This window comes from Entelurus aequoreus, linkage group LG18, assembly GCF_033978785.1.
Source record: "Entelurus aequoreus isolate RoL-2023_Sb linkage group LG18, RoL_Eaeq_v1.1, whole genome shotgun sequence".
NCBI classification, from domain to species: Eukaryota; Metazoa; Chordata; class Actinopteri; order Syngnathiformes; family Syngnathidae; genus Entelurus; species Entelurus aequoreus.
This window is the reverse complement of record NC_084748.1, coordinates 9699551-9717174: the sequence shown is the minus strand read 5'-3', so window position 1 is coordinate 9717174 and position 17624 is coordinate 9699551. Positions and strand designations below refer to the sequence as shown.

Sequence of the window (17624 nt, the reverse complement as noted above, 5' to 3'; positions counted from 1 at the left end):
TTAAGTGGTTATGAGAGGAAGAAAGGAAAGACGGAAGGAAAGAAGGAAGGAAGGAAGGAAGGAAAGAAGAAAGATAAGAAGGACTTAAGTGGGGATGAGAGGAAGAAAGGAAAGAAGGAAGGAGGAAGAAAGGAAGGAAGGAAAGAAGGGAAGAGGGAAGAGAGGTAAAAAGGACTTAAGTGGTTATGAGAGGAAGAAAGGAAAGACGGAAGGAAGGAAGGAAGGAAGGAAGGAAAGAAGGAAGGAAAGAAGAAAGATAAGAAGGACTTAAGTGGGGATGAGAGGAAGAAAGGAAAGACGGAAGGAAAGAAGGAAGGAAAGAAGGAAGGAAAGAAGGAAGGAAAGAAGAAAGATTAAGAAGGACTTAAGTGGGGATGAGAGGAAGAAAGGAAAGAAGGAAGGTGAGAAGGAACATAGTGAGGATGAGAGGAAGGAAGGTAGGAAGAAAGGAGGGAAGGAAGGTAAGAAATACTCAAGTGGGGATGAGAGGAAGAAATGAAAGGAGGAAGGAAGGAAGGAAGGAAGGAAGGAAGGAAGGAAGGAAGGAAGGAAGGAAGGAAGGAAGGAAGGAAGGAAGGAAGGAAGGAAGGAAGGAAGGAAAGAAGAAGAAGGAAGGAGGAAAGTAAGATGAGAAGGATGTAAGTGGGGAGAAGAGGACGAAAGGAAAGTAGAAGGGAAGGAAAGAAGGAAGGTGGGCAGGGAGGTAAGAAGGACTTAAGTGGTTATGAGAGGAAGAAGGAAAGAAGGAAGAAAGGACGGAAGGAAGGAGGGAAGGAAGGTGAGAAGGAACGTAGTGAGGATGAGAGGAAGGAAGGAAGGAGGGAAGGAGGGAGGGAAGAGAGGTAAGAAGGACTTAAGTGGGGATGAGAGGAAGAAAGGACGGAAGGAAGGTAAAAAGGAACATAGTGAGGATGAGAGGAAAAAAGGAAGGAAGGAAGGAAGGAATGAAGGAAAGAAGGAAGGAAGAAAGGAAGGATGGAAGGAAAGAAGGAAAGAAGGAAGGAAGGAAGGAAGGAAGGAAGGAGTACAGAAAGGTGAGAAGGAACAAAGTGAGGATGAGAGGAAGGAAGGGAAAGGGAAGGAAAGAAAGAAGGAAGGAGGGAAGTAAGATGAGAAGGATATAAGTAGGGAGAAGAGGAAGGAAGGAAAGTAGAAGGGAAGGGAGGAAGGAAAGGAGGAATGATGGGAGAAAGGAAGGAAAGGAGAAATGAAGTAGGATGATAGGAAGGAAGGAAGGGAGGACAGAAGGAAGGAGGGAAGGAAGGTGAGAAGGACCTAAGTGAGGATGACAGGAAGAAAGGAAGGACAGAAGGAAGGAAGGAAGGAAGGAAGGAAGGAAGGAAGGAAGGAAGGAAGGAAGGAAGGAAGGAAGGAAGGAAGGAAGGAAAGAAGGAAGGAAGGAAGGAAGGAGAGGGGGAATAATGGAGGTGTGGGAGGGAAGGATGGGAGGTAGAAAAGAGAGGAAGAATGGAAGGATAGAATGGGGGATGGGAGGAAGGAAGGAAGGAAGGCAGTAAGGAAGGCAGGCATCAGTGTGTATGACAGTGTCATGTGTGTATGACATGTCGGCCGACAGGAAGTCATGTGTGTATGACATGTCGGCCGACAGGAAGTCATGTGTGTATGACATGTCGGCCGACAGGAAGTCATGTGTGTATGACATGTCGGCCAACAGGAAGTCATGTGTGTATGACATGTCGGCCGACAGGAAGTCATGTGTGTATGACATGTCGGCCGACAGGAAGTCATGTGTGTATGACATGTCGGCCGACAGGAAGTCATGTGTGTATGACATGTCGCCAACAGGAAGTCATGTGTGTATGACATGTCGGCCGACAGGAAGTCATGTGTGTATGACATGTCAGCCAACAGGAAGTCATGTGTGTATGACATGTCGGCCGACAGGAAGTCATGTGTGTATGACATGTCAGCCTACAGGAAGTCATGTGTGTATGACATGTCAACCGACAGGAAGTCATGTGTGTATGACATGTCAACCGACAGGAAGTCATGTGTGTATGACATGTCGGCCGACAGGAAGTCATGTGTGTATGACATGTCGGCCAACAGGAAGTCATGTGTGTATGACATGTCGGCCGACAGGAAGTCATGTGTGTATGTCATGTCAGCCAACAGGAAGTCATGTGTGTATGACATGTCGGCCGACAGGAAGTCATGTGTGTATGACATGTCGGCCAACAGGAAGTCATGTGTGTATGACATGTCCGCCAACAGGAAGTTATGTGTGTATGACATGTCGGCCAACAGGAAGTCATGTGTGTATGACATGTCGGCCGACAGGAAGTCATGTGTGTATGACATGTCAGCCAACAGGAAGTCATGTGTGTTTGACATGTCAGCCGACAGGAAGTCATGTGTATATGACATGTCGGCCGACAGGAAGTCATGTGTGTATGACATGTCAACCAACAGGAAGTCATGTGTGTATGACATGTCAGCCAACAGGAAGTCATGTGTGTATGACATGTCAGCCAACAGGAAGTCATGTGTGTATGACATGTCGGCCGACAGGAAGTCATGCGTGTATGACATGTCGGCCGACAGGAAGTCATGCGTGTATGACATGTCGGCCGACAGGAAGTCATGTGTGTATGACATGTCGGCCGACAGGAAGTCATGTGTGTATGACATGTCGGCCAACAGGAAGTCATGTGTGTTTGACATGTCAGCCAACAGGAAGTCATGTGTGTATGACATGTCGGCCGACAGGAAGTCATGTGTGTATGACATGTCGGCCGACAGGAAGTCATGTGTGTATGACATGTCGGCCGACAGGAAGTCATGTGTGTATGACATGTCGGCCAACAGGAAGTCATGTGTGTATGACATGTCAGCCGACAGGAAGTCATGTGTGTATGACATGTCGGCCGACAGGAAGTCATGTGTGTATGACATGTCAGCCAACAGGAAGTCATGTGTGTATGACATGTCGCCAACAGTAAGTCATGTGTGTATGACATGTCGGCCGACAGGAAGTCATGTGTGTATGACATGTCAACCGACAGAAAGTCATGTGTGTATGACATGTCGGCCGACAGGAAGTCATGTGTGTTTGACATGTCAGCCGACAGGAAGTCATGTGTGTATGACATGTCAACCGACAGGAAGTCATTTGTGTATGACATGTCGGCCGACAGGAAGTCATGTGTGTATGACATGTCGGCCGACAGGAAGTCATGTGTGTATGGCATGTCGGCCGACAGGAAGTCATGTGTGTATGACATGTCGGCCGACAGGAAGTCATGTGTGTATGACATGTCGGCCGACAGGAAGTCATGTGTGTATGACATGTCGGCCGACAGGAAGTCATGTGTGTATGACATGTCGACCGACAGGAAGTCATGTGTGTATGACATGTCGGCCGACAGGAAGTCATGTGTGTATGACATGTCGGCCGACAGGAAGTCATGTGTGTATGACATGTCAACCGACAGGAAGTCATGTGTGTATGACATGTCGGCCAACAGGAAGTCATGTGTGTATGACATGTCGGCCGACAGGAAGTCATGCGTGTATGACATGTCGGCCGACAGGAAGTCATGTGTTTGACATGTCAACCAACAGGAAGTCATGTGTGTATGACATGTCGGCCGACAGGAAGTCATGTGTGTATGACATGAAGGCCAACAGGAAGTCATGTGTGTATGACATGTCGGCCCACAGGAAGTCATGTGTGTATGACATGTCGCCAACAGGAAGTCATGTGTGTATGACATGTCGGCCGACAGGAAGTCATGTGTGTATGACATGTCGGCCGACAGGAAGTCATGTGTGTATGACATGTCAGCCAACAGGAAGTCATGTGTGTATGACATGTCGGCCAACAGGAAGTCATGTGTGTATGACATGTCAGCCAACAGGAAGTCATGTGTGTATGACATGTCAGCCAACAGGAAGTCATGTGTGTATGACATGTCATCCGACAGGAAGTCATGTGTGTATGACATGTCGGCCAACAGGAAGTCATGTGTGTATGACATGTCGGCCGACAGGAAGTCATGTGTGTATGACATGTCGGCCGACAGGAAGTCATGTGTGTATGACATGTCAGCCAACAGGAAGTCATGTGTGTATGACATGTCGGCCGACAGGAAGTCATGTGTGTATGACATGTCGGCTGACAGGAAGTCATGTGTGTATGGCATGTCGGCCGACAGGAAGTCATGTGTGTATGACATGTCGGCCAACAGGAAGTCATGTGTGTTTGACATGTCAGCCAACAGGAAGTCATGTGTGTATGACATGTCGGCCGACAGGAAGTCATGTGTGTATGACATGTCGGCCGACAGGAAGTCATGTGTGTATGACATGTCGGCCGACAGGAAGTCATGTGTGTATGACATGACAGCCGACAGGAAGTCATGTGTGTATGACATGTCGGCCGACAGGAAGTCATGCGTGTATGACATGTCGGCCGACAGGAAGTCATGTGTTTGACATGTCAACCAACAGGAAGTCATGTGTGTATGACATGTCGGCCAACAGGAAGTCATGTGTGTATGACATGTCGGCCGACAGGAAGTCATGTGTGTATGACATGTCGGCCGACAGGAAGTCATGTGTGTATGATATGTCGGCCAACAGGAAGTCATGTGTGTTTGACATGTCAGCCAACAGGAAGTCATGTGTGTATGACATGTCAACCGACAGGAAGTCATGTGTGTATGACATGTCGGCCGACAGGAAGTCATGTGTGTATGACATGTCAGCCGACAGGAAGTCATGTGTGTATGACATGTCGGCCGACAGGAAGTCATGTGTGTATGACATGTCGGCCGACAGGAAGTCATGTGTGTATGACATGTCGGCCTACAGGAAGTCATGTGTGTATGACATGTCAGCCAACAGGAAGGTGCTTTCATGTTTGATAAAGTTCTTGTTGAGCTCTCTCTGGTTAGACACCAGGAACACAATAGTCTTTAAAACTGATCCCAGGTCTGCCCTAATGAGCCCTTCATGGACCTCCAGGGGCTGCAGTGTCATTTGGCTGATCTGCAACCAGCGTCACTTCTCAGCTCACTACCACAAACTGGAGGGTGTGCATCATTAGCCTCTTATTAGTGCTGGCACAACACACACACACACACACACACACACACACACACACACACACACGCACACACACACACGTGTAAACACAACACAAACACACTGTTTCATCGATTTGTTGCGGCTGCAGTGAAATGTCATAAACGTCATTGGTGGCATCGCTGAGGCGCTGTGTGGAATTCTGATGTGCTACATTCATGATGATGCCAAATTTAGAACAGTGTGTGTGTGTGTGTGTGTGTGTGTATGTGTGTGTGTGTGTGTGTGTGTGTGTGTGTGTGTGTGTGTGTGTGTGTGTGTGTGCGCGCAGACAAACAGAGGTGTTGCTCTCAGTAAATGTCAGCAAACACACAACGTGAGAGACAATAGTAACAACAACGATGTGATGACTTGTTGTTGTCCGAGTGGTGAGCAGATTTTTGTCAGCAAACTTTCACTGCAGGGTTTTTTTTTTTCTCCCTCTCTTGTCTCAGCGAGAACACTTTTGATTTTTAATGATGGCCAATCAAAAGGTGGTTGAAGGTTTCTAATATTTTGCCCACTTGCTGTATACTACGTCAATGCATTGATATAATTATGTCAATCAAAACGTTTTTCTTTGTATTTATCATTATTATTATTATTATTTGTTGACTATTTATTAACTTTTTATTGGCTCTAGTTAGATCCTGTATAGCCAATGTTTTTCTCCCCCTTGTTATCATTAATGGAATGAGTTAGCATGTTGTGACAATGCCACATGTCGACCCAGGGTGCAGAGAAGGCAAGCGATGTGCAGGCAGAAGGTCATTTAATTAGGAACCGGGCGGGCAATAGAAAAGGAACTAGTAAAATAAAATAAAAAACTATAATAATAATAAAAAAGTACAAGTAAAAAAAAAAAAAAGTTTCATTTAATTAGTAATAGGGCAAAAGAAAAGTAACTAGTAAAAGTAAAAAATGTATAAATAAATAAAAGTGAAAGTAAAAAAGAAAAAAATGATTAAGAACTGGGCAAAAGAAAAGTAACCAGTAAAAGTAAAAAAGGAACAATAGGGAAACATTTTTTAAATTTAATTAGGAACCCGGCAAAAGAAAAGTAACTAGTTAAAGTAACTAAAAAAGTTAAAAAGAAAAAAAAGTTGAAATTTAATTAGGAACCAGGCGAAAAAAGTAACTAGTTATAGTAAAAAAGTCAAAAATAAATGGGAAAGTAAAGAAGCAAAAGAAAAGTACCTAGTAAAAGTTTAAAAAAAAGTAAAAGAAAAAAAGAAAAAAAAAGTTTTATTTAATTAGGAACCAGGCGAAAACAGTAACTAGTAAAAGTAAAGAAGGTTAAAAAAAAAAAAAGTAAAAGTAAAACAAACAAAAAAAAAGTTTCATTTAATTAGGAACCAGGCGAAAAAAGTAACTAGTAAAAGTAAAAAAAGGTAAAAAAATAAATGGGAAAGTAAAGAACTACAAAAAAAAGGTTAATTTAATTAGGAAACAGGTGAAAAAAGCAACTAGTAAAAGGAAAAGGAAAAAAAAGTTCAATCTAATTAGGAACCTGGCAAAAGAAAAGTGACTAGTAAAAGTTAAAAAAAAAGGAAAAGGAAAAAAAAAAAATTAAAAAAAAAAAAAAAAAAATGAAAGGAAAAATGAAAAAAAAGTTTTCTTTAATTAAGTACCAGGTAAAAAAAAATAACTAATGAAAGTAAAAAAGGTAAAAAAAAAAAATTTTTTAAAGTTAAAAAAGTACAAAAAAAAGGTTAATTTAATTAGGAACCAGGTGAAAAAACAAACTAGTAAAAGTAAAAAAAAAAAAAATTGAAGTCAAAATGTTTAAAAAATAAGTACAAATAAGTAAAACAGTAAAAGGAAGTCCAAAAGTACATCATGGCAAACATGGAATAATGATGCTGACATGACCTGATGCTAACATGGCGCTAACATGATGCTAACATGACGTCAACATGACGCTAACATGACGTCAACATGACGCCAGCATGATGCTGACCTCATGCTAACATGATGCCAACCTGATGCTAATATGACACTAACATGACGCCAACATGATGCTAACATGATGCCAACCTGACGCCAACATGATGCTAACCTCATGCTAACATCATGCTAACATGACGCCAACCTGATGCTAACATGGCGCTAACATGATGCCAACCTGATGCTAACGCGACACTAACATGACGCCATCATGACGCTAACATGACACCAACATGATGCTAACCTCATGCTAACGTCATGCTAACATGACGCCAACTTGATGCTAACATGGCGCTAACATGATGCCAACCTGATGCTAACGCGACACTAACATGACGCCATCATGACGCTAACATGACACCAACATGATGCTAACCTCATGCTAACGTCATGCTAACATGACGCCAACTTGATGCTAACATGGCGCTAACATGATGCCAACCTGATGCTAACGCGACACTAACATGACGCCATCATGACGCTAACATGACACCAACATGATGCTAACCTCATGCTAACGTCATGCTAACATGACGCCAACTTGATGCTAACATGGCGCTAACATGATGCCAACCTGATGCTAACGCGACACTAACATGACGCCATCATGACGCTAACATGACACCAACATGATGCTAACCTCATGCTAACGTCATGCTAACATGACGCCAACTTGATGCTAACATGGCGCTAACATGATGCCAACCTGATGCTAACGCGACACTAACATGACGCCATCGTGACGCTAACATGACACCAACATGATGCTAACCTCATGCTAACGTCATGCTAACATGACGCCAACTTGATGCTAACATGGCGCTAACATGATGCCAACCTGATGCTAACGCGACACTAACATGACGCCATCATGACGCTAACATGACACCAACATGCTGCTAACCTCATGCTAACGTCATGCTAGCATGACGCCAACTTGATGCTAACATGGCGCTAACATGATGCCAACCTGATGCTAACGCGACACTAACATGACGCCATCATGACGCTAACATGACACCAACATGATGCTAACCTCATGCTAACGTCATGCTAACATGACGCCAACTTGATGCTAACATGGCGCTAACATGATGCCAACCTGATGCTAACGCGACGCTAACATGACGCCATCATGACGCTAACATGACACCAACATGATGCTAACCTCATGCTAACGTCATGCTAGCATGACGCCAACTCGATGCTAACACACTCCATTTGGTATTTGAACGGCTGTTTTGTTCCCGTTCAGCCCGAGGAGCTGACCAACGTTCTGGAGATCTGCAACATCGTCTTCACCAGCATGTTCTCTCTGGAGATGATCCTCAAGCTCACCGCCTTCGGCTCCTTCAACTACCTGAGGAACCCTTACAACGTCTTCGACGGCGTCATCGTCATCATAAGGTACTTTTTTTTTCAATGCAGCGCTCAAATACTGATCTTTTTTTATATTTTTTATTTGTTGCAACAAAAAATGAGATTTTATCATCCAAAACAATATTCATGTACCGGTATCGATTCCCAGGTACCGGAAATTGGTACCGTATCGGTTCAAATGAGCAAATAAGCACCACCGGGTAAAAATGCTTAGAATGATGATATATATATATATTGAGTATACTCGTGTTTGTTATCAACTCATCAATGTTGACTCAGCAGTTTTGCGTCAAAATGATCCCTGCCGGGTGCCACCTGCTCAGGTGAGGGTTGGGATGCCAGCGCGTCCAACAAGTCTTGTCACCTTGATCTCCTTCCGGTTTTTGGATGTTTCCCTTTATTGCCCGATCAGATCCGCATCAAAGCCCAACAAGGAGATGAAAGGCACAACGTTTCGCCGCTCTTTCCATCAAACACGCCGCGCTCCATTGTTGGCGACGCCGCTCTGATGTGACGCTCGCCGTCTTTGATGGCCGCCTCCCCGCCGTGAACACCCGCCCGGGTAGGAGGAGGACTTTTATGTGCTCCGCCAAAAAAAAAAAAAATCTCTCCTTCGTTTGTCAGAGAATCATTGAAGTTGTCAGTCAGGAGGCTCTTTGTGGAAGAATCCAGCCGCTAAAAGGGAGCTAGCACACCGACGTTAGCATGTCGCTAAAAGGGAGCTAGCACACCGACGTTAGCATGTCGCTAAAAGGCAGCTAGCACACCGACGTCAGCATGTCGCTAAAAGGGAGCTAGCACACCGACGTTAGCATGTCGCTAAAATGGAGCTAGCACACCGACGTTAGCATGTCGCTAAAAGGGAGCTAGCACACCGACGTTAGCATGTCGCTAAAAGGGAGCTAGCACACCGACGTTAGCATGTCGCTAAAAGGGAGCTCGCACGCCGACGTTAGCATGTCGCTAAAAGGGAGCTAGCACACCGGCGTTAGCATGTCGCTAAAAGGGAGCTAGCACGCCGACGTTAGCATGTCGCTAAAAGGGAGCTACCACGCCGACGTTAGCATGCCGCTAAAAGGGAGCTAGCACACCGACGTTAGCATGTCGCTAAAAGGGAGCTAGCACACCGACGTTAGCAAGTCGCTAAAAGGGAGCTAGCACACCGACGTCAGCATGTCGATAAAAGGGAGCTAGCACACCGACGTTAGCATGTTGCTAAAAGGGAGCTAGCACACCGACGTTAGCATGACGCTAAAAGGGAGCTCGCACACCGACGTTAGCATGTCGCTAAAAGGGAGCTAGCACACCGACGTTAGCTTGTCGCTAAAAGGGAGCTAGCACACCGACGTTAGCATGTCGCTAAAAGGGAGCTAGCACACCGATGTTAGCATTTCGCTAAAAGGGAGCTAGCACACCGACGTAAGCATGTCGATAAAAGGGAGCTAGCACACCGACGTTAGCATGTCGCTAAAAGGGAGCTAGCACACCGACGTTAGCATCTCGCTAAAAGGGAGCTAGCACACCGACGTTAGCATGTCGCTAAAAGGGAGCTCGCACGCCGACGTTAGCATGTCGCTAAAAGGGAGCTAGCACACCGACGTTAGCATGTCGCTAAAAGGGGGCTAGCACACCGACGTCAGCATGTCGCTAAAAGGGAGCTAGCACACCAATGTTAGCATGTCGCTAAAAGGGAGCTAGCACACCGACGTTAGCATGTCGCTAAAAGGGAGCTAGCACACCGACGTTAGCATGTCGCTAAAAGGGAGCTAGCACACCGACGTTACCATGTCGCTAAAAGGGAGCTAGCACACTGACGTTAGCATGTCGCTAAAAGGGAGCTAGCACGCCGACGTTAGCATGTCGCTAAAAGGGAGCTAGTACACCGATGTTAGCATGTCGCTAAAAGGGAGCTAGCACGCCGACGTTAGCATGTCGCTAAAAGGGAGCTAGCACACCGCCGTTAGCATTTCGCTAAAAGGGAGCTAGCATGCCAACGTTAGCATGTCGCTAAAAGGGAGCTAGCACACCGACGTTAGCATGTCGCTAAAAGGGAGCTAGCACACCGACGTTACCATGTCGCTAAAAGGGAGCTAGCACACTGACGTTAGCATGTCGCTAAAAGGGAGCTAGCATGCCGACGTTAGCATGTCGCTAAAAGGGAGCTACCACACCGACGTTAGCATGTCGCTAAAAGGGAGCTAGCACACCGACGTTAGCATGACGCTAAAAGGGAGCTAGCACACCGACGTTAGCATGTCGCTAAAAGGGGGCTAGCACGCCGACGTCAGCATGTCGCTAAAAGGGAGCTAGCACACCGACGTTAGCATGTCGCTAAAAGGGAGCTAGCACACCGACGTTAGCATGCTAAAAGCTACAGATACCTAGCGTATTAGATTGAAGTCCTTTATTCTGAAGAATAGACAAGCATTTATGTCCAAGGAGACCATTTGTTTACAGCCAGGATGCTAATGTAGCATGATGCTTTAAAATGTAATGATAGCATGTAGCGTACATAGCTGTGTTTGTATTGCTAACTTTGTTCTTCAGCGACGATACTAACGTAGCATGATGCTAAAATGTAATGTTAGCATGTAGCTCACATAGCTTTAGGAGTGTTGCTAATGTTTTTCTTCTTGAAAAATACTAATGTAGCATGATGTGAAAATGTAATGTTAGCATGTGGCGTACATAGCTGTGTTAGTATTGCTAACGGTTTTCTTCAGTGATGATACTACGTAGCCTGATGCTAAAATGTAATGTCAGCATGTGGCGCACATAGCTGTGTTGTATTGCTAACGGTTTTCTTCAGTGACAACACTAATGTAGCATGATGTTAAAATGTAATGTTAGCATGTAGCTCACATAGCTTTGGTAGTGTTGCTAATGTTTTTCTTCTCTAAAAATTCTAATGTAGCATGATGCTAAAATGTATTGTTAGAATGTGGCGCACATGGCTGTGTTGTATTGCTAACGGTTTTCTTCAGTGATGATACTACGTAGCCTGATGCTAAAATGTAATGTCAGCTTGTGGCGCACATAGCTGTGTTGTATTGCTAACGGTTTTCTTCAGTGACAACACTAATGTAGCATGATGTTAAAATGTAATGTTAGCATGTAGCTCACATAGCATTGGTAGTGTTGCTAATATTTTTCTTCTCTAAAAATTCTAATGTAGCATGATGCTAAAATGTAATGTTAGAATGTGGCGCACATGGCTGTGTTGTATTGCTAACGGTTTTCTTCAGTGATGATACTAACGTAGCATGATGCTAAAATGTAATGTCAGCATGTGGCGCACATAGCTGTGTTGTATTGCTAACGGTTTTCTTCAGTGACAATACTAATGTAGCATGATGTTAAAATGTAATGTTAGCATGTACCTCACATAGCTTTGGTAGTGTTGCTAATGTTTTTCTTCCCTAAAAATACTAATGTAGCATGATGCTAAAATGTAATGTTAGCATGTGGCGCACATAGCTGTGTTAGTATTGCTAACGGTTTTAACTATGGACCAAATGCAGTTGTTTGTGACTAATTACGAGTTAATTGCGGACAAAATGTAATTGATTGCGACTCATTTTGAGTAAACTACGGACAAAATTTGATTGCCTAGGAAAATTACGAGTCAACTATGGAAAAAAAATGTAATTAATCACGATTAATTACAAGTTAAAATGTGATTATTTATCTCAATTAGAAGTTAACAGTGGACAAAGTGCAATTATGCAATTAATCCCAGACATTTACGAGTTAACTATGGACTCAATGCAATTAATTAAAAATTATTTTTATTTCATTTTATATTTTATATATATATATATATATATATATATATATATATATATATATATATATATATATATATATATATATATATATATATATATATATATATATATATATATATATATATATATATATATATATATATATATTTTATAAATATATTTTATTTTATATTTATATAATATATTTATATTTATTTTATTTCATTTAACTTTTTAAAATTTATTTATAATAAGGATTAATTTATTTATTTATCATTTATTACGTCAATTAGGAGTTTTCCAGAAAGCTCCACGTTGAACCATCTCTCCCTGCCTCACCTTCATGTGTCCAGCGTCTGCGAGATCGTGGGTCAGTCCGACGGCGGCTTGTCGGTGCTGAGAACCTTCCGGCTGCTGCGTGTGCTCAAGCTGGTCCGGTTCATGCCGGCCCTGAGGAGACAGCTGGTGGTCCTGATGAAGACCATGGACAACGTGGCCACCTTCTGCATGCTGCTCATGCTCTTCATCTTCATCTTCAGGTAATCGCTTCCGTGAAAAGTTTAACTTGAAAATAATCTGTGTAAGGTACACTAACTACACATAAAAGCAACTTTTAATTCTCTGCCATTAGTCATGACTAATTACCAGTTAACTACTGACAAAACAGGATTAATCAGGATTAATCGCGAGTTAACGATGGACAAATGCAATTAATCGGGAGTAATTGCGAGTTAACTACTGACAAAATGGGATTATCAGGATTAATAACAAGTTAACTATGGATAAATGCAATTAATCGGGAGTAATTATCAGTTAACTACTGACAAAATGGTATTATCGGGATTAATCATTAGTTAACTATGGATAAATGCAATTAATCAGGAGTAATTTCCAGTTAACTACTGACAAAATAGGATTAATCAGGATTAATAAGAAGTTAACTATGGATAAATGCAATTAATCGGGAGTAATTACGAGTTAACTACTGACAAAATGATATTTTCAGGATTAATCACAAGTTAACTAAGGATACATGCAATTAATCGGGAGTAATTACGAGTTAACTACTGACAAAATAGGATTAATCAGGATTAATAAGAAGTTAACTATGGATAAATGCAATTAATCGGGAGTAATTACGAGTTAACTACTGACAAAATGATATTTTCAGGATTAATCACAAGTTAACTAAGGATACATGCAATTAATCGGGAGTAATTACGAGTTAACTACTGACAAAATAGTATTATCAGGATTAATCACAAATTAACGATGGATAAATGCAATTAATCGGGAGTAATTATGAGTGAACTACTGACAAAATGATATTATCAGGATTAATCACAAGTTAACTATGGATAAATGCAATTAATCGGGAGTAATTACGAGTTAACTACTGACAAAATGGGATTAATCATGATTAATCACGAGTTAACGATGGACAAATGCAATTCATCGGGAGTAATTACCAGTTAACTACTGACAAAACAGGATTAATCAGGATTAATCGCGAGTTAACGATGGACAAATACAATTCATCGGGAGTAATTACGAGTTAACTACTGACAAAATGGTATTATCAGGATTAATAACAAGTTAACTATGGATAAATGCAATTAATCAGGAATAATTATGAGTTAACTACTGACAAAATGGTATTATCAGAATTAATAACAAGTTAACTATGGATAAATGCAATTAATCGGGAGTAATTATCAGTTAACTACTGACAAAATGGTATTATCGGGATTAATCATAAGTTAACTATGGATAAATGCAATTAATCGGGAGTAATTTCCAGTTAACTACTGACAAAATAGGATTAATCAGGATTAATCAGAAGTTAACTATGGATAAATGCAATTAATCGGGAGTAATTATGAGTTAACTACTGACAAAATGATATTTTCAGGATTAATCACAAGTTAACTAAGGATACATGCAATTAATCGGGAGTAATTACTTGTTAACTACTGACAACATGGGATTAATCATTATTAATCACGAGTTAATGATGGACAAATGCAATTAATCGGGAATAATTACCAGTGAACTACTGACAAAATGGTATTATCAGGATTAATCACAAATTAACTATGGATAAATGCAATTAATCGGGAGTAATTACCACTTAACTACTGACAAAACGGGATTAATCAGGATTAATCGCGAGTTAACGATGGACAAATGCAATTAATCGGGAGTAATTACGAGTTAACTACTGACAAAATGGTATTATCAGGATTAATCACAAGTTAACGATGGATAAATGCAATTGATCGGGAGTAATTACGAGTTAACTACTGACAAAATGGGATTATCAGGATTAATCACAAGTTAACTAAGGATATATGCAATTAATCGGGAGTAATTACGAGTTAACTACTGACAAAATGGTATTATCAGGATTAATCACAAATTAACGATGGATAAATGCAATTAATCGGGAGTAATTATGAGTGAACTACTGACGAAATGGTATTATCAGAATTAATAACAAGTTAACTATGGATAAATGCAATTAATCGGGAGTAATTACAAGTTAACTACTGACAAAATGGGATTAATCATGACTAATCTCGAGTTAACGATGGACAAATGCAATTCATCGGGAGTAATTACCAGTTAACTACTGACAAAACAGGATTAATCAGGATTAATCGCGAGTTAACGATGGACAAATGCAATTCATCGGGAGTAATTACGAGTTAACTACTGACAAAATGGTATTATCAGGATTAATAACAAGTTAACTATGGATAAATGCAATTAATCAGGAGTAATTATGAGTTAACTACTGACAAAATGGTATCATCAGAATTAATAACAAGTTAACTATGGATAAATGCAAGTAATCGGGAGTAATTATCAGTTAACTACTGACAAAATGGTATTATCGGGATTAATCATAAATTAACTATGGATAAATGCAATTAATCGGGAGTAATTTCCAGTTAACTACTGACAAAATAGGATTAATCAGGATTAATCAGAAGTTAACAATAGATAAATGCAATTAATCGGGAGTAATTATGAGTTAACTACTAACAAAATGATATTTTCAGGATTAATCACAAGTTAACTAAGGATACATGCAATTAATCGGGAGTAATTACTTGTTAACTACTGACAACATGGGATTAATCATTATTAATCACGAGTTAATGATGGACAAATGCAATTAATCGGGAATAATTACCAGTTAACTACTGACAAAATGGTATTATCAGGATTAATCACAAATTAACTATGGATAAATGCAATTAATCGGGAGTAATTACCAGTTAACTACTGACAAAACGGGATTAATCAGGATTAATCGCGAGTTAACGATGGACAAATGCAATTCATCGGGAGTAATTACGAGTTAACTACTGACAAAATGGTATTATCAGGATTAATCACAAGTTAACGATGGATAAATTAAATTAATCGGGAGTAATTACGAGTTAACTACTGACAAAATGGGATTATCAGGATTACTCACAATTTAACTATGGATAAATGCAATTAATCGGGAGTAATTACAAGTTAACTACTGACAAAATGGTGTTATCAGGATTAATCACAAGTTAACTATGGATAAATGCAATTAATCGGGAGTTATTTCCTGTTAACTACTGACAAAATAGGATTAATCTGGATTAATCACGAGTTAACGATGGACAAATGCAATTCATAGGGAGTAATTACCAGTTAACTACTGACAAAATGGTATTATCAGGATTAATCACAAGTTAACGATGGATAAATGCAATTAATCAGGAGTAATTACGAGTTAACTACTGACAAAATGGTATTATCAGGATTAATCACGAGTTAACAATGGACAAATGCAATTCATCGGGAGTAATTACCAGTTAACTACTGACAAAACAGGATTAATCAGGATTAATCGCGAGTTAACGATGGACAAATGCAATTCATCTGGAGTAATTACGAGTTAACTACTGACAAAATGGTATTATCAGAATTAATAACAAGTTAACTATGGATACATGCAATTAATCGGGAGTAATTACTAGTTAACTACTGACAAAACGGGATTAATCAGGATTAATCGCGAGTTAACGATGGACAAATGCAATTCATCGGTGGTAATTACGAGTTAACTACTGACAAAATGATATTATCAGGATTAATCACGAGTTAACGATGGACAAATACAATTAATCAGGAGTAATTACGAGTTAACTACTGACAAACTGGTATTATCAGGATTAATAACAAGTTAACTATGGATAAATGCAATTAATCGGGAGTAATTACGAGTTAACTACTGACAAAATGGTATTATCAGGATTAATCACAAGTTAAATATGGATAAATGCAATTAATCGGGAGTAATTACCAGTTAACTACTGACAATATGGGATTAATCAGGATTAATCACAAGTTAACTATGGATAAATGCAATTAATCGGGAGTAATTAGGAGTTAACTACTGACAAAATGGTATTATCAGGATTAATCACAAGTTAACTATGGATGCTTGCAATTAATCAGGAGTAATTACTAGTTAACTACTGACAAAACAGGATTAATCAGGATTAATCGCGAGTTAACGATGGACAAATGCAATTCATCTGGAGTAATTACGAGTTAACTACTGACAAAATGGTATTATCAGGATTAATAACAAGTTAACTATGGATAAATGCAATTAATCGGGAGTAATTACGAGTTAACTACTGACAAAATGGTATTATCAGAATTAATAACAAGTTAACTATGGATACATGCAATTAATCGGGAGTAATTACTAGTTAACTACTGACAAAACGGGATTAATCAGGATTAATCGCGAGTTAACGATGGACAAATGCAATTAATCGGGAGTAATTACGAGTTAACTACTGACAAACTGGTATTATCAGGATTAATAACAAGTTAACTATGGATAAATGCAATTATTTGGGAGTAATTATCAGTTAACTACTGACAAAATGGTATTATCAGGATTAATCACAAGTTAACTATGGATAAATGCAATTAATCTGGAGTAATTAGTAGTTAACTACTGACAAAATGGGATTAATCAGGATTAATCAAAAGTTAAGTATGGATACATGCAATTAATCGTGAGTAATTACTAGTTAACTATTGACAAAATGGGATTAATCAGGATTAATCACAAGTTAACTATGGATATGTGGGCTCTGTACCGAGGATGGCGTTGTGGCTTGTGCAGCCCTTTGAGACACTTGTGATTTAGGGCTATATAAATATACATTGATTGATTGATTGAAATGCAATTAACCGGGAGTAATTACCAGTTAACTACTGACAAAATGGGATTAATTAGAATTAATCGCGAGTTAACTATGGACAAATACAATTAATCAGGACTAATAATGAGTTAACTACAGAAATACATTTGATTAAGTTTGATATGTACAAGTTAACCGTGGAAGAAATGCAATTAATTGTGATTAGTTTCGA

At 40.3% G+C, this 17624-nt stretch overlaps 1 protein-coding gene across 1 annotated transcript in view; it reads left to right on the top strand.

The window, feature by feature from the left end:
• The window catches only part of LOC133634272 (voltage-dependent T-type calcium channel subunit alpha-1I-like), a 199691-nt gene extending 186966 nt beyond the window's left edge, over positions 1-12725 (top strand). Inside the window, exons 11-12 of the mRNA XM_062027400.1 lie at positions 8291-8442; positions 12536-12725. Of these exons, the coding sequence (XP_061883384.1) occupies positions 8291-8442; positions 12536-12725 (342 nt within the window). The remainder of the gene's footprint in view (positions 1-8290; positions 8443-12535) is intronic.
• Positions 12726-17624: the final 4899 nt, after the last annotated feature.